Source organism: Carassius carassius, chromosome 36 (assembly GCF_963082965.1).
Source record: "Carassius carassius chromosome 36, fCarCar2.1, whole genome shotgun sequence".
NCBI lineage: Eukaryota > Metazoa > Chordata > Actinopteri > Cypriniformes > Cyprinidae > Carassius > Carassius carassius.
The window spans coordinates 11981824-12000840 of NC_081790.1; the positions used below are offsets into that span (position 1 = coordinate 11981824).

At 40.4% G+C, this 19017-nt stretch overlaps 1 protein-coding gene across 4 annotated transcripts in view; it reads right to left on the reverse strand.

The window, feature by feature from the left end:
• LOC132117150 (ankyrin-1-like) overlaps positions 1 to 19017 on the reverse strand; it is a 73951-nt gene that overhangs the window by 28987 nt on the left and 25947 nt on the right. For all 4 annotated transcript variants that reach the window (XM_059526245.1, XM_059526244.1, XM_059526243.1 and 1 more), the window contains exon 4: positions 6112 to 6213. In XM_059526245.1, coding sequence (XP_059382228.1) covers positions 6112 to 6213 — 102 coding nt within the window. The remainder of the gene's footprint in view (positions 1 to 6111; positions 6214 to 19017) is intronic.

The window sequence follows — 19017 nt, forward strand, 5'->3', positions numbered from 1 at the left end:
CAAATGTAATTGGACAAAAAGATATACAGCAATCATAAATAACATTTAATATTTTGTTGAGAATCCTTGGCAGGCAAATTACTGCCTTAAGTCTGGAACTCATAGACATCACCAAAGACTGAGTTTCCTCCTCTGTGCTGCTTTGCCAGGCCTTTACTGCAGCTGACTTCAGTTCTTGTTTGTTTGTGGGTCTTTCTTCCTTTAGTTTGGTCTTCAGCAAGTGAAATGCATGCTCAATCGGGCTGAGTTTAGGAGATTGACTTGGCCATTGCAGAATATTCGACTATTTAACCTTCAGAAACTCCTGAGTTGCTTTTGCTGTATGTTTGGGGTCATCATCCATTTATACTATAAAGTGCGGCCCAATCAACTTCGCTCCATTTGACTGAATCAGGGCAGAGTGTATATCACTTCAGAAGTCTTCCGGCTGCTTCTGTCTTTTGTCACATCATCACAAAACAGCAGTAGCCCAGTGCCACTGGAAGCCATGCATTCTCATGCCATCACACTGCTCCACCATGTTTCACAGAATATGCTGTATGCTTTAGATCATGAGCTGTTCCAAGTCGTCTCCATACTTTTTTGTTCCTGTCATTCCGCTACAGGTTGATCTTAATTTCAGCCATCCAAAGAATGCTTTTCCCGAAGTGGTCTGGCTTTTTAAGATATTTTTTGGCAAAGCCTAATCAGCACTTGTTCGCGCCTTGTGGTAAACCCTCTGTATTTGTTCTCATGAAGTCTTTTCTTGATTGTAGACTTTGACAGTGACACCCCTACCTTCTGGAGAGTGTTCTTCACTTGGCTGGATGTTGTGAAAGTTTCTTTTTTTATACCATGGAAAGGATTCTCCAATCATCCACCACTGTTGTCCTCCATGGATGGGCAGGCCTTTTTATGCTGCTGAGCTCACCAGTGTGTTCTTTTTATTCGGAATGTACCAAACTGTTGATTTGGCCACTCCTGATGTTCCTGCTGTCTCTCTGATGATTGTTTTGTTTCTGAAGCCTAACAATTGTCTGGTTCACTTATATGGAGAGATCCTTTGATTGCATGATGTGGGTTCACAGCAAAAGCTTCTAAATGCAAATGGCACACTTAGAAACTCCAGACCGTTTACCTACTTACAACCCGAATTGCGGAAAAGTTGGGACGTTTTTTAAATTTTAATAAAATGAAAACTAAAAGACTTTCAAATCACATGAGCCAATATTTTATTCACAATAGAACATAGATAACATAGCAAATGTTTAAACTGAGAAAGTTTACAATTTTATGCACAAAATGAGCTCATTTCAATTTTGATTTCTGCTACAGGTCTCAAAATAGTTGGGACGGGGCATGTTTACCATGGTGTAGCATCTCCTTTTCTTTTCAAAACAGTTTGAAGACGTCTGGGCATTGAGGCTATGAGTTGCTGGAGTTTTGCTGTTGGAATTTGGTCCCATTCTTGCCTTATATAGATTTCCAGCTGCTGAAGAGTTCGTGGTCGTCTTTGACGTATTTTTCGTTTAATGATGCGCCAAATGTTCTCTATAAGTGAAAGATCTGGACTGCAGGCAGGCCAGGTTAGCACCCCGACTCTTCTACGACGAAGCCATGCTGTTGTTATAGCTGCAGTATGTGGTTTTGCATTGTCCTGCTGAAATAAACAAGGCCTTCCCTGAAATAGACGTTGTTTGGAGGGAAGCATATGTTGCTCTAAAACCATTATATACCTTTCAGCATTCACAGAGCCTTCCAAAACATGCATACTGCCCATACCGTATGCACTTATGCACCCCCATACCATCAGAGATGCTGGCTTTTGAACTGAACGCTGATAACATGCTGGAAGGTCTCCCTCCTCTTTAGCCCGGAGGACACGGCGTCCGTGATTTCCAACAAGAATGTCAAATTTGGACTCGTCTGACCATAAAACACTATTCCACTTTGAAATAGTCCATTTTAAATGAGCCTTGGCCCACAGGACACGACGGCGCTTCTGGACCATGTTCACATATGGCTTCCTTTTTGCATGATAGAGCTTTAGTTGGCATCTGCTGATGGCACGGCGGATTGTGTTTACCGACAGTGGTTTCTGAAAGTATTCCTGGGCCCATTTAGTAATGTCATTGACACAATCATGCCGATGAGTGATGCAGTGTCGTCTGAGAGCCCGAAGACCACGGGCATCCAATAAAGGTCTCCGGTCTTGTCCCTTACGCACAGAGATTTCTCCAGTTTCTCTGAATCTTTTGATGATGTTATGCACTGTAGATGATGAGATTTGCAAAGCCTTTGCAATTTGACGTTGAGGAACATTGTTTTTAAAGTTTTCCACAATTTTTTTTTACGCAGTCTTTCACAGATTGGAGAGCCTCTGCCCATCTTTACTTCTGAGAGACTCTGCTTCTCTAAGACAAAGCTTTAATAGCTAATCATGTTACAGACCTGATATCAATTAACTTAATTAATCACTAGATGTTCTCCCAGCTGAATCTTTTCAAAACTGCTTGCTTTTTTAGCCATTTGTTGCCCCCGTGCCAACTTTTTTGAGACCTGTAGCAGGCATTAAATTTTAAATGAGCTAATTAAGTGGATAAAAGTGTAAACTTTCTCAGTTTAAACATTTGCTATGTTATCTATGTTCTATTGTGAATAAAATATTGGCTCATGTGATTTGAAATTCCTTTAGTTTTCATTTTATTAAAATTTAAAAAACGTCCCAACTTTTCCGGAATTTGGGTTGTAATTGATGTAGAAATAACAAGGGAGTTCATCTGTCCATGAAATGGCTTTTGAGTCCATTGTCCAATTACTCATGGTCCCTTGAAAATGGGGGAGGTACATATTCATTGTATAGCTGTAACTTGAAAATGTTTTGGTCAACAGCTAAAATTATATATAAAAAATTTTTTTTTTGCCTCTGTCCAAATATATATGGACCTAACTATATATATAAATATATAAATACACACACACACACACACACACACAAACACACAGTACTACATAAACAATAACATGAAAGTTATTTTACATAAAGCAAATGAATTATTAAAATAAATAATTTTAAAATACATTTTAAATACATTTGTAATAATTAAAAAAAGAATCAGTTTGTACTGTATTTTTGATCAAATAAATGCAGCATTGGTAAATAACCAATTAAAATAAAAAAAATAAAAAATTCTTACCTACCTTTAACTTTTTAACAGTAGAGCTTATATATTTCAGACAAAAAAGGTGAAAACCAATATAACTTTCCTTCCATGAAAGACAAAAGAGGCCATTCTAAAGAAAGTCTGATCATGAAAAGCTTACAAAAATCATTGCAATTTATATTTATTTGATAGACACTATTATCCAAATCCACTTACAGTGCATTAAATACATTGTTTGTATTTTCTTTTTTTTACACAAAAGCATCATAAAAGTGGTCCACACGATTCATATTCTAGAATGAATTTCAAGATTGTTAGTGAATAATGAATTAATTTTCACTGTTCACTGTGCTTTAGTTTTTGCACATCCTTTTGCAAATGGCTTTTATCCATATTAACATTTTTATCTGATTCATGGGTTATTTTTAGCTATATCATCATTAGATCTTAACAGATGAAAAGGCTCTACAACATTAGCAGTATTTACAGCCGTTAGTTAGTCACCTGTAAAATAAAGGCAAAATACACTCTAGGACAAGATCATCAATAGTCTAAAAATCTTATTAACAATTACCTGCTTAGAGTTGAGGTAAAAATTAAGCACATGCTATGAGCTTTAAACTATGGTTTTGCGGATTCTCTGATTTTCTCTAGAACCAAATCACCCATGCTGAAGGCTTAATCTGTCTCACTGTCAAAACAAAACCGGTCTAAGCTCCTCACACAATGTGTTGCGGCGCTGTAATATCAGCATCACACATGAGAAAAATAACTTCAGTTTATCCAAACACGTAACTATAAAAACCTTCAAGACATATGGAAATGTAGTCTAGGTTGCGTAGCGGAGACCCTGGCACGTTCCCAATGGAATCCTGTCTGTGAATGATGTTATAAGGTGCTGTAGTAGTCGATGTGAGTGTGTGTGTGTGCTGCGAGCATACAGAGTGGGCGTTCATTTTCAGAGCTTTTCAAGTCAGCCAGCTGCTCTGGTCCATTCACTAACCCGACTCTGAGAACCAAACATAGCTCTTTAGCAAATATCACAATATGCTATTTAAAGGGACACTCCACTTAAAAAAAATAAGCTCATTTTCAAAATAGTGCCCAGCAACTCTGCAACTACACAAACTAGCTGGGGACTATTTTCAGGCACTGCATAATAACACTGCGCCAGCTGCATCTATGGTATGGCAGCAAAGTTCCTTGATTATTACGCCAGAATAAGTGCATAGTTCCTAGCCAAATCGGCTTAGAAAATCACTACTTTTCATTTTCAATGGTCTTAGTATATGATGAAACTACAGAAGAGTCAAGTTTTAAATAGGAAAAATATAGAAACTCTTTGGTCATTTTTGAGGGAGATGCTAATGGTCTAATCAGATTCAATGATCTATGCTAAGCTACAGCTAAAAGTGCTAACACCAGACCCGGAGATCAGTTGAATGGATTTCTAAAATGGTAAAACTCAACTGTTTAACTCTAGGGGAGTTGGAAAATGATCTATTTTCAAAAAAAGTGGAGTGTTCCTTTAAAGAAAGTAACACAGACTGTTATGATGCAAGTGGGTGCAAAAGCATGACCAGTGAGGGGGTTAGAGGAGGAAGACGTGCTGGCATGATTAATTACGGCAATTTACTGATTAGGGCATTGAACACAGTTCTGCATTGACACTGTAAACACAGCTGTACTGTCCAACCACAAGAACATTGGGGGGTTAATACAGACACTGGCACAGGCAAACAAACACACACAAAGATGTGGATCCTAATCTGCAAGATGATGAATTTATAGCTCTAAATAGCAATTTCTGAATTTAGGCCATACTATTAATGGGCTTCAAAGTTACTTTGGGATTTCAAGGCATGGATGTGAGACTAGCATTGCCATGCAGCTGCTAAAGTTCTCAGAGTAATTGAACCCTTCTCTTGTATTCAAAAACTGGGTATAACTTCTGTGTTAGGGGTCAAATAGGGGACCCACAATTGCATTTTGCCTAAAATCCACACTTTGATTCATGTAAGAAATAGAACCTCTATTGTAGCTTGCAAGATACTTAAAAAAAAATCTAAAATACCTTAGGAGTTTTAATTATTTCCATTATTGATGTGTTATTTCTATTGTGCTAGGGGTTAATTTGGCCTACATAAATTACATTTTATAAGTGCAAAATTCCTGCATAGACATAGACACACACACACACACACACACACACACAAAAATCATGACTACGTATAACGTAGTTAACATTCAAAGTTTCAGTGCTAGAACAGTACAGTAATTAAGATTAACTCGAAAGAGAAACAGTGAAATTTGCTTTCAGAAGATGAGTCTCAATACTGTGTCTGATTCTTAGTTCAATCAGGACTACTACCGTCAAGTATATTTTATAACAATTATATTGCATACAGTTAGTGTTGGCGGTATGGTTATGTTCTGGGCAACGCTCCACATGCCTGTCCATGCAGCCATGCTTGGACATAGCGGGGAGAGCAGCAAGACAAACCCCACTGGGGTACAGAACAAAACCATTATAAGCATAATAACAATTCTCAATTACATGAGTTGTATACAAAATGTGATAGAGACTCCTTCCAATGAAGAGACTGTAAAAAAAGAACAAAGTTAGATCGAATTACAGGTTCTGTTGGTGGAGTTGGGGTTGGAGGAGGGAGTTAATTGCAAGCAGCGATGCGATGGAAGAGACGCTGAAGAATGGGAATTTAAATAGACCGCAGGTGATAGGTGTCAAGACTGGATTGGTACACGTCAGGAACAGCTGACTGTCAGCTGATGCAAGCGTGACTAACGTGACCTGACTGAACTAACGCGATGCTCAATAATTCTCACATATTTAAAATTTTTCAGTTGTAATATAATTCATATCTGTAGTATCATTTTAAACATACTACTCACACAAACACATATACTTACATGCTTGATGACATTGCAGCATGGATTTTTGTCTCACCTGATTGGCTATGTTGATGTTTATTCCATTTTTGATATGGTCCAGAGCCTTTTCCAGATTACCTGAGCGGGCAGCACGGAGGAAACTGGTTGATGTATCTGCCTGTAATAGATAGAGAGAATAGGAAATGAAAACTAAATCCAAATCTTAATGGACAAATGGGTTGTTAAATTACAGTTTGTTTGTTTTTTGCACAAGGCGTTTTGGATGTTTAGCACTTAATAAAACATCAGTGATACAGACTTACAGCTCTAATTAGGAATTCAATCTGTGTTGTGCACGTCCAGAGATAAGATGAGAAGATCTGGTTTCAGCCGGCTCAGGGGCCAAATAACAACAAGCCATCAGTTACTGAATCCATTTTTCTCTAATTTTCAAAAATTTATGGAATGTGAGGTTATATACAGGGCTGGTTTTGCCCCTAAAGCTGAAGTGCGTAATTTAAAAAATATATATATTCTTTGTAACTTGCTAATTTTGTTTAAACAAAGTACAATTATTGTACTGAAAGTAGATTTTCTTGACAATTGTATAAAATAATTAGAGCATCTCGACCAGCCCAAAATAGCAACATTGGCTCAACCAATGGTGTGAGGTGTGAGTTTGTGGGCGGAACTATCTGGTACTTGACCAATGGCAGAGGGCATCTTTGTGAAAACGCATTACTTCTGAGTATGGGTCACCATACTTGGCTGTGTGTCACGTCACTTTACAACTCCATTTAATGATGGTAGTGGCTAAAGAATCTGACTTTAAATGTCACTAAACACTAAAAATTAATAGAATTTTTTTTTAAATAAAAATATATATAATATTTACAATTATATATTTATCACATTTTAAAATATGATTTAGGAGCTGTGCAGAACTCTTTCATCTCATACATCTATATTAATGTTCCCTGTTGGTCTAAGTTCTTTGTTGTTTTTTGATCTATCATCTGTGCCTGTCTCTCTCTTTGTCTGTCTGTCTACAGAACGTTCCTCTTGATCTCAGCTGTTCTTTTCTCAGTGGAATAGCTAACATCCTCCATACCTACTGTTCCTCTTTCTCTTTCGTCTTTCTCTCTCCCTCCTGTAGCGTTCATGCTAACGGGTCCAGAACAGAGAGCTTTTCTGATTCCCATATGCACTGCAATATTTCAAAAACATGTTTCTATATCGCCCTGTTAATTTTGCACCGTCGGCTCCCTACCCAGAAATCTTAATTCCTGCTGCTGCTCAGTATTAAAAAATCCATGAGTGATATTTTGTGGTTTTCCATGCGATGACTAATACAGTTTGCTCTGATGTGGTCACAGTTATATTGAGTCCTTGAATTGATTTGTCAGATACTCCACAGTCTAGAAATTTTTAGATTGTTTCTGCTGTGGTATTCAGTGGGGATGATTGACAGCCCACCCTCCACTTAATGGAAGATGTGGATGGAATCCTGAGTGAGGTGAAAGAAGTCATTCTGAACCCTCATTTGCTCAGTCCTCAGGTGACAGGATAGCAGAATGCATCAATCAACATGACTGTGCAGTAATAGTGTGTGCGCCATCATATCTTACTTAAAGGAACTGCTGAATCACTTTAGGATTTAACTTTGTTTCATTTTGGTACAAACATAATTTTTTACTTTTTGAACAGTCATTCTTTATCAATCATTATCCACAATCAGCCCACTGAATTTTTCTTTAATCAGACTGATATTGGAAGTTTTCTTCTCTTTCGCACAAAAAACAAACACAGATAAGTTAGCATCATCATTCGGTTAATACATTAGAGCTAGAAATTGCCTGCCCTTTTTGATTCTCTAGCAATTTACAGAACGTGTTCTCATGGATTTAGAGTGTGTCACTAATATATTCTGTGTTGTCTAATGGTATTGAGTTGACACCTGTTTTTATACAGTCTTGGGTTGACACTCAGAAAACAAAGTTATTACTTTTTTTGATAACTCTTTTGATAACTTTGGGAAGTGTTTTAGGTCATTATCTTCCTGAAAAATGAATGTCCACCTTAAACATAATTCTGATGGATTGACTTGTCTCTGAGGTACTGAAAAGGACATGCTGGCTGATCTTGGCATGGGCTTGCCACCAAATTGTTATCAGCATGAAATTGGCAAAGTACCCCCGATCATGACAAAGCCTTCTTCAAGCTTGACAATGTGAAAGTATTTTTAGTACCTGGAGACAAATGGTAAGCGAAATAACAATGTAGTTACTCAGATGATGGCCAGTGTTTATATATGATAGAGTATATTGTATAATAGAATCTATACATTAAACAGACAAACAAATTTAAAATTTCAAAATTAAAAAAAGAATATTACAGACCCCAAATGTTTTATTGGAATATAACTATGTTATTTATTTGTATTATTATTCTAATAACATTTTTGTCCACTTATTTTTCATTTATCACATATTAAATTCAAGTGGCAGCACAAATGCAATGAACAGCAGGTTGCAAATTTGTCACCACTTTGACTTTAAACTAAATTTGTACATCAGTTCATACATCCGTGCACGCGTTTGTGTATACTGCCTTGCGCTCATTTGAATTGTTTGATATAGTCTATATTATCCCTTTGTAATCTCTTCAGTAGATCTGCTGATAATCTAAGTGACATTCTGACAGATATCAGCAATTAGAAGCCACAGCCGGAGACGATCCCTGAGTGAGCTTTTACAGCAAAAACCATCTGATAAACACACAAAAACAAACACAGAATCTCATGTTAGGAATATGAATAAAGCCACGCACATAAAACACACTAAAAGCCATTAAGAATGAGAGAATGATGAAGAAACACTACAGGAACACTAGCGAGGCTAACTGAAGTTTTTAGCCACATCACGACATTCAAACACAAGACCTGCCACCAGATCCACAACAACCACAAGAGTACCACAGACAGAAACGAGTAAGAAGCCACAACAACACACACACGATTTGTCAGGAAAGGGAGGTAAAGTGTTGAGAGGCAGTACTAAGATATTTACTCTTCCACCAAAGTGCCATTTTCCACCTTGAGCCTCCGATGAACCCTCTCCACTCAAACTACTGTCCTGATGCACAAGCCAGCGCTGAACCACATGAGCCTAGAAGACACCAATACCACAAAGACAGACCGTGTTAATACACATATGAGACACATGAACACATATGGGCAGGTGAAAACACTGAAAATGCATGTTCAAGGCTGTGGTAAGGCTCCATTAAATATGTCATTTTAAACTATAAATATGAGCACGTAAAAATGTGTATAAACACAGTCTGCTTAAATGCCTCCAGTCTTTTTAAAAGCAGTATAAAAGTGTGCTAACAAAAACCAACACTGTTGACATTTTCGAGGAGTAAGAAGGAGAACTGCTCGACATTTTTCCTTTCAGTCTTGAGAGGATGACTGCAGAAACCCAGTTGCATTAAAGGGATTCCAGCTCTGGGTGCACTCCGAGACTGGTTGCTAAGCAGTTGCTAGGAGAGCGATGACATCATTTTCAAGATCCACAAAAGCCTACATATGTGGCATCTATTGATGCAGGGACCACGCTGACTCTGAGCACATGAAGATGCAGACAGCAAAATAAATTCAGTGACTTAAATTGTTCTGGATTTCTGTTTATTCTGTTCAAATAAACCTAAATACTTTATAACCCTGTTTATGTTTGTACACAGCAGACAATATGAAAGATTGAATATTGAAAGAAACGCTTTTCTTTTGAACATTCTATTAATCTTTTTTTAGGAATCCTGAAAAAATGCACCATATTATTCACAGAAACATTAGCAGCATGACTGTTGTCAACAATGATATTGGTTTCTTAGTTTGAATGATACAATGGCATATTAGTATGATTTCCGAAGGATCACGTGACACTGGAGACTGGAGTAATGGTGTCACAGTGTCTGGGTTGTGTCCCTGGGTTTCCACTAGATGTCCCCCTTTCTCACGGTGTCTGTCACCTTATCACTTCCTGTTCCCTTATTTGGTCACCTTCCTCCTTGTTAGTAATTGATTGTTCCCCACCTGTCTCCTGTTCCCTAATTATCCTTCTGTGTATTTATACCCGGTCTGTCTGAGTCTGTGTTACGGAGTCCTTGTTTAATGTCCTATAGTTATTCATGTCCGTCGCTTCTTGCCTTGCTTTGCCTTGTCTTCGTGTCTTGTTTATGTTCGATATTCTGGTTTTGACCCTGCCTGGACTGTTTACCCCTTTGGTTTACCCTTTTATTAAAGACGTACTCGCAATTGGTTCTCTCTCCTGTGTTTTCCGTAACACCGATCGTGACAGAAGGACTCCGTCACACTAGGAACCAGCGGTATGTCATTTTTCCGTTCCCCAGCCAAGATGGCGGAGCGGCGAACCAAGTACTTTCGGTTGATCGCCCTCCGCCAAGAGGGCAATGAAGTGGGGGCCCTGGCTCAGGTGTTCTGGTCCCTGGCCGAGGGCATGGGCTACAACGATGCGGCCCTCAAGGACTATTTCAATGGCGGGCTGGATGATCCAGTGTCTCATGAGGAGATGGCGCAGTTAGAGACACTGGAATTCTGGGAATTCGTGCGCTACCTGCAGCATCGGCTTCGGTGGGATGCCCCAGCCACTTCGGTCTCTTCCGGCGGGATGGTCGTCAGCCCAGCACCACTGCCCAGGATGGCAACCAGCCAAGTGCCACAACCCAAGATGGCCACCAGTCCAGCACCACTGCCCAGGATGGCTAACAGCCAAGCGCCACAGCACAAGATGGCCGCTAACCCAGCGCCAATGCCCAAATTGGCCACTTTTTCAGCGCCACAGCCCAAGATGGCCGCCAGCCCAGCGCCAATGCCCAAATTGGCCACCGGTTCAGCGCCACAGCCCAAATTGGCCACCGGTCCAGCACCACAGCACAAGGTGGCCGCTAACCCAGCGCCAATGCCCAAATTGGCCACCGTTCCAGCACCACAGCCCAAGATGGCCGCCAGCCCAGCGCCAATACCCAAATTGGCCACCGGTTCAGCTCCACAACCCAAGATGGCCGTCAGCCTAGCGCCACAGCACCAGATGGCCGTCAGCCTAGCGCCACAGCACAAGATGGCCGTCAGTCCAGCGCCACAGCACAAGATGGCCGCTAACCCAGCGCCAATGCCCAGATTGGCCACCGGTCCAGCGCCACAGTACAGGATGGCCGCCAGCCCAGCGCCAATGCCCAAATTGGCCACCGGTTCAGCGCCACAGTACAAGATGGCCGCCAGCCCAGCACCACAGTACAAGAGGGCCGCCTGTCCAGAGTCATGGCCCAAGATGGCTGCTTGCCCAGCGCCGTTGCACAGGATGAGAGTCTCAGTTGACCCTCCGGAGTCGAGTCAGGTGCCAGTTGACCCTCCGGAGTCGAGTCAGGTGCCAGTTGACCCTCCGGAGTCGAGTCAGGTGCCAGTTGACCCTCCGGAGTCGAGTCAGGTGCCAGTTGACCCTCCGGAGTCGAGTCAGGTGCCAGTTGACCCTCCGGAATCGAGTCAGGTGCCAGTTGACCCTCCGGAATCGAGTCAGGTGCCAGTTGACCCTCCGGAATCGAGTCAGGTGCCAGTGAACTCTCCAGAGTCGAGTCAGGTGCCAGTGAACTCTCCAGAGTCAGGGCTAGTCACCGCTGATCCTCCAGAGTCAGGGCTAGTCACCGCTGATCCTCCAGAGTCAGGGCTAGTCACCGCTGATCCTCCAGAGTCAGGGCTAGTCACCGCTGATCCTCCAGAGTCAGGGCTAGTCACCGCTGATCCTCCAGAGTCAGGGCTAGTCACCGCGGATCCTCCAGAGTCAGGGCTAGTCACCGCGGATCCTCCAGAGTCAGGGCTAGTCACCGCGGATCCTCCAGAGTCAGGGCTAGTCACCGCTGATCCTCCAGAGTCCGGGCTAGTCACCGCTGATCCTCCAGAGTCCGGGCTAGTCACCGCTGATCCTCCAGAGTCCGGGCTAGTCACCGCTGATCCTCCAGAGTCAGGGCTAGTCACCGCTGATCCTCCTGAGTCAGGGCTAGTCACCGCGGATCCTCCTGAGTCAGGGCTAGTCACCGCGGATCCTCCTGAGTCAGGGCTAGTCACCGCGGATCCTCCTGAGACTAGGCTGGTCACCGTTGACCTTTCAGAGTCAAGTCAAGTCACCGGTGATCTTCAAGGACTGAGTCAAGTCACCGGTGATCTTCAAGGACTGAGTCAAGTCACCGGTGATCTTCAAGGACTGAGTCAAGTCACCGGTGATCTTCAAGGACTGAGTCAAGTCACCGGTGATCTTCAAGGACTGAGTCAAGTCACCGGTGATCTTCAAGGACTGAGTCAAGTCACCGGTGATCTTCAAGGACTGAGTCAAGTCACCGGTGGTCTTCAAGGACTGAGTCAAGTCACCGGTGGTCTTCAAGGACTGAGTCAAGTCACCTCTGATCTTCAAGGACTGAGTCAAGTCACCTCTGATCTTCAAGGACTGAGTCAAGTCACCTCTGATCTTCAAGGACTGAGTCAAGTCACCTCTGATCTTCAAGGACTGAGTCAAGTCACCTCTGATCTTCAAGGACTGAGTCAAGTCACCTCTGATCTTCATGAACAAAGGCAAGTCACCAATGATCTTCATGAGCAAATGCAAGTCACCAATGATCTTCATGAGCAGTGTCAGGCCAGCACCAATCTTCTGGAGTCCAGTAAGGACACCAGGGGATTACCAGAGTTTCGTTGTCCCATTGATCCAGCCGCACGGAGGTCTGCTCCGCCTTGGGGGGCTCTGGTCCTGACCACATGGCTGTGGTGGTCTTCTGCTCCGCCCTGGGGGCCTTCCGCCCTGACCACACGGTTGTGGGGGTCTTCCGCTCCGCCCTGGAGGACTCTGGCTTCGTCCACAAGGACGTGGTGGTCTTCTGCTCCGCCCTGGGGGGCTTCCGTCCTGACCTCACGGTTGTGGTGGTCTTCTGCCCCGCCCTGGAGGGGCTTCATGTTGTTTTTTGTTTTTGTGTTCACTTCTGTCCCTGTTCCTCTCTGTGAGCCTGGCCCTCCGTCCCTCCCCCTGAACCTCCTCCGGTCCTCCTCCCTACTGGTCTCTCTGTTTTGTGTCTACACTTCTGGTATCTGTTCCCCATGATTTTTTTTTTCTGGCCCTCCGTCCCTCCCCCTGAGCCTCCACCTGTCCGCCTCCCTCCTGGTCTCTGTTTTGTGTCTGTCGTGGAGCGTCTGGGAGCCGCTCCGTAGAGGGGGGGTACTGTCACAGTGTCTGGGTTGTGTCCCTGGGTTTCCACTAGATGTCCCCCTTTCTCACGGTGTCTGTCACCTTATCACTTCCTGTTCCCTTATTTGGTCACCTTCCTCCTTGTTAGTAATTGATTGTTCCCCACCTGTCTCCTGTTCCCTCATTATCCTTCTGTGTATTTATACCCGGTCTGTCTGAGTCTGTGTTACGGAGTCCTTGTTTAATGTCCTATAGTTATTCATGTCCGTCGCTTCTTGCCTTGCTTTGCCTTGTCTTCGTGTCTTGTTTATGTTCGATATTCTGGTTTTGACCCTGCCTGGACTGTTTACCCCTTTGGTTTACCCTTTAATAAATGACTTACCTGCAATTGGTTCTATCTCCGTGCCTCATTGGATCCCTGCCGTGACAAATGGCTGCTGAAAATTCAGCTTTGTCATCACAGTTATAAATTACATTTTAATATCATTTAATATAATTTAAATAATTCTAAATTGTAACGCTGTTACACAATGTAAATATATAGCCTACTGTATTTGGTGAGTATACGAGACTTATTTAAAATGTAATATGTTTTTTTTTTACCTCATATGAAAATAGAAAGAAGCCGGAAGAGGATGAGGATACAGGAATAGAAAATTCCACTGTCTGGATTCAAACGGGTCCTTTATGTTGTGCATGTTCAGGCTACTACTTTATCATTGCTCTGACACATCAAATATGTAGCTTTATGCTTACTATTATACAAGAAAAAGGTTTCAAAATCACAAGGCTGCTCTATTTAGCCAGTCAGGCTTAAGTCTTTATTTTGTTAAATTAAAGCAAAGTGGGTTGATTACTTTAGCACCATTCATCATTTAAATGGCTGATCTGTGAGTCAGTCTGACCGTTTCATTCATTAGCGCCAAACACCAGTCAACAAAATAATATAAAACAGCATATGAGAGACAGATAGAGACAGGAGTAAGCTTTTTAAAAGAGAATTTTAAAATATATGAAGGAAGTCTAAGCAGGGCTTTCATAAAAGATACTCTGAGAAGTATGTGGCCATCAGTGAATGGAAACATCGAATGGAATTTTGAATGGAAACTTATTTTCTCTTACGACTTCCTCATTTCAATCAAAGCATCCAGAGACCTTTCATTTTCAATGGAGATTTCGAGCACAATACATTGCATTAGTGCATGTCCACTTTTAGTGCCTTTGGTTCTGAAAGCATTTGTTGTATTTGTAACTTGTTTCGAAAGACTGTTGGTTTTAGTAAAAGAAAGAACTACAATTCCATGAAGCACTGCAAACGACATAATTTAATTATAAATGATGGTGAAATATACAACTACTCATTTAAAGTTGTTGATTATATCTATAGAAGCAATATGCATATGTCATTTGTGGTGCTTCATGGGAGTGGGCGGAGCTTATTTGGTGTGTTTTGCAACTGTACTGAATCTTGGGTAATGTAGTTTTTTTTTTTTTTTTTTTTACTATGAATTCCAATAGACAATGGAACTTAATTGCACACAAAATTTTACAAAGATTTTGATAATGTGACCATACATATATTCACTGTTACGAGGCACAACACAGTGGAACTGGCTAAATTGTATTAAAATTGTCAAATATCAATATGACAAAGCAAATTAAACACTAGGCTATGTCAAAACCCCCAAAGAGGAAATCCAGACTGTTTATGACTCTACTGTGACACAAACCCAGACACAAAGAGTGCACCGAGGGAATTGAGTTCCTCTCAGCAACTGTCATTATAACATCACGCTTCTCATTTATGTAAAGTGCAAGAGCAGTCAATTAATTACTTTTGCATAATCCCTAATGTACCATGAGTGCAGATACAGATTAACATGCAGTTCGGAAAGTTAAGTGATGACATCATCTGCCATTGTAATTATGAGGGATATATAACCGATGAATAGAAAAGGGTCACAGCCCCATTCAACAACCTGTCCGGCTTCGCACACACCTTTACATTCTCACACACCTGCTAAAAATAGTGATAAAGAAGACGTCATTTGTAGCTCGACACCAGTAGGCCAATAATGATGAATCGCAGTAATGAACCCTCCAGGGTTTGCTTTGAGACCCACTTCTACAGAAAGAGAAACCTAGATAGTTGGGCTAGGGTAGCCATTTATAACACACACATGCAGCTGTGCCTCTCACACACACTTAAATGAACACATAGGAAATGTTACAGCGCAATATCTTCGGTTTGATTAAATGGTCAGACAGTGCCAGTTCAACAGCCACTGGATCCATGCAGAGACAGGAAGCAGAAGAACATATCCTTGTAAAAGAATCCTTAGAAGGTCACGGAATTCTGCAGATCTATAAATAAAGATCTATAATTACTGCACACTATTATTATCGGAAGGCATGACTATGATTGTGCTAAAAGTGCATAACAGGCCATAGGGCATATATCCTAAAAGAAAAAATGCTTGGAATTACAGTATTTTAACATCAAAGGTGGTGTTCAAATGAAAATTTTTCTTATCATTTACTGATTTTCACATCGTTCAAATGTAGCTTGTAAAATTCTTCCATGGAACACCATCTTTATTAGTTGTTTAAATTAAATTCTATACAACAGCATCTTAGTTTTTGTGTTGCTTATACAATTTTGGTATTGTGGCAATCATACTTTGGATGATACACTGTACACATTAACACTGGCATACAGCTTGTTTATCACAACACATCTTTTTGTATAACCATGGCTGTGTTTTTTGCCTTTCATACATGGCACTTTCCTTGAAAACACTGGCAGCCAAACAGATCCGGTCGTGACCTGGAGAATGCTAAATCAATAAACAGACCAGAGGCTACACTTTAGTGGGAGATGATCAAATATCGATAGACGGTGTTCATAATTGTTTGTATTCATGTTTCATGTGCTTATTCATGTGTTATTTCTTGGAACGCACTCTTGTGTAGCCTCAGCATCTTGTATAAATTACTGCATCAAGAGCTGCTTTCAAGTGTCGAAAACAAAACAATCATTTGGGCATTCATTCATGAATTATTTAAGAATCACAATGTGTGAAGAATATTAAAAATCAACTATTCATCAATTGAAATCAAGACTAAACAGAAAGACTATGCATGTATAGCCTCGTATTCTCACTCAGGATGTAAAGAAATGAAACCCTTTAGGAAGTACTGATAGCTGGCATCAGTGGAAGCAACTTCCTGTTTTCTTTTACACCGGTGCTAAAACAGAACCAATGAAATATTGATGTGTACGTCAGGCTGCTGTGTCTGCAATCCATTAGAAACAAAACAGAATTTATCTTAGATTTATCTCCAGTCTCTGTCTCTTCTTAAATTACTAACACAAAGAGAAGCTTGGAAACAGATCTCAATTCCAGTTAATTGGTACCATTAAAAGATGATCTAGTTGTCCATTTCTAGACTTGGAGTGAGAAAACGCATATCCCAATATCAGCAAGCTAATGTTCAACCACACTGCTAAATTATTTGAATGCAGCCATTCATAATTGTACTTTAATAGTCCCCAATATGTCTGGTATTTACTAATATATTAATCTCTTATGGCTATATATATATATATATATATATATATATATATATATATATATATATATATATATATATATATATTAATAATAAGTAATGATATGATAAGATGCTCAATACAGTACAATACATTTTTATTTTTTTATATGGTTTATATGGTTATATTTAATTTATATATTTCATTTATATAAACAAAGTACAGTAGCTTAGATTTATGCTTTCAATTTGAATGGAAATCTTATACAGTATAACAGTCAGTAGATCTAAAATTGTGCATTAACAGCTGTCAGCCATGTCAGTATGCAAATGAGCGTTCTGAACATATTTACAAAGCAGATTCATTATTTTGGTCACATTTGCACACCACTTATGTGCACCCCTGCATACAAAATAGGAAATATTATGAATGACTGAAAATAATTTTGCATTGTGGTTTGACCATTAGCTTGCTAGCAAGGATTTTTATAGTTGCAATTTCTAGCAAGTATCTGTTTAATAATACAAAATTAAAATCAATCAGTTGTATTCCCATCCCATCGATCCATTCAGCAGATCACTCCTCCTACCTCCGTTTTATTTCTATCTTCCTTTAAACACACTGTCCCTTCTGTCATGCAACTGCATTTCATTCTCTCTTTCTCTCTTTCCTCTTACAGAAGCTGCAGATCTTCTCAGTCACATCACATTGCAGTGCCCAGCACTTCCTCTTCAATATTCATGAGGACTGCAGAAGGCCTGACTGCAAAGCACGCTGGGTAGAGCCCCTCAGACTCTCCTAATTACATCACCGTTATGTGCTGACGTGTCCACCTCTGTTTCATTCCTCAATATTAGTCCTGGATATGATCATACATCTCAGCAATCCTAATACACGATTAATGCCCGATTTCCCAGTGTGTGTGTGTGTGTGTATGTTTTTTATTTCTCAAGATGCACATTGATGCAGAAGAGAAAATGAGGAATTAAAAGAGAATGAGAGAGAAAGACTGAGCAAGAGAGAGGGAAGGAGGAGGAGGAGGAGAGAAGGATGTCCAAGAGTCAGGAAATCAGAGAGTCGTGTGTAAGACGCCTGTCGAGCTCCTGCCAGCACATGGCCACTGGCTCTGCCTCCTCCCCTGGGGCCAATCCCTCTCCACAGGAGCAGGAAAGCCACGTCAGGGGGTGGCAGTCTGTAAACTACCCTCAGATGGTACAGCACACACATCAACACGTTCTGAAGCAGACAATAACAGCACACTAGACAATAGTGTGCAGAATGGCGGTAATAGGAGTGATGCTTATAACCTGATTCTGATTAAACCAGCATGAACTACTATGCAAATGTGACAAATTCCAAATATATAACAATAAAAGAAAGCTTTTAAGATTTTTTAAAAAATTATTTAATATTTTAATTCAGCAATACTGTTTTTAAACAAGATTTAAAAAAAAGAATATTTTTCAAAATAATTTTCTATTTAAAATAAATGCTAGTCTTCTATTAATCCAAGAATCCTGGACGATAATGTTTTTTGCTAAAATATTAAGCTGCACAACAGTTTTCAACATAAGTGTGATTCTTGAGCACCAAATCAGCATTTACAAAGGGACCATGTGACACTTAAAACTGGAGTAATGGCTGCTGAAAATGCAGCTTTGCATCATTACTTTTAAAATTAAATTCATAGAGAAAAACTTATTCTACAGAAAATTGTAATAATATTTCACAGTATTGCTGATTTTACTTTTATTTTTGATCAAATAGCAGCCTTGGTAAGCATCAGAGACTTCTTTCAAAAACATTTATCCACCCCAATTTTTTGTATGGTACTTTAGTTCTACTATGTTCACCAAACAGCTTTCACAAAAATATAACAATATTGTAATTTGAGTTTGTAGTACATGAGTCATAATTAAATAACTTAAGTGTTTCAATTGTTTTGAAATACATAAGTTATTTAAGACCAACAAAGAAAACCACTGCAATAGAAAAATCCCTAGTTCTGTCATGAAACCCTAGATGGAACAGGCAGGTTGGTTCTTAAAGGGATACTCCACCCCAAAATTAAAATTTTGTCATTAATCACTTAGCCCCATGTCGTTCCAAACCCGTAAAAGCTTCATTCGTCTTCGGAACACAATTTAAGATATTTTTGGATTGAAAACCGGGAGGCTTG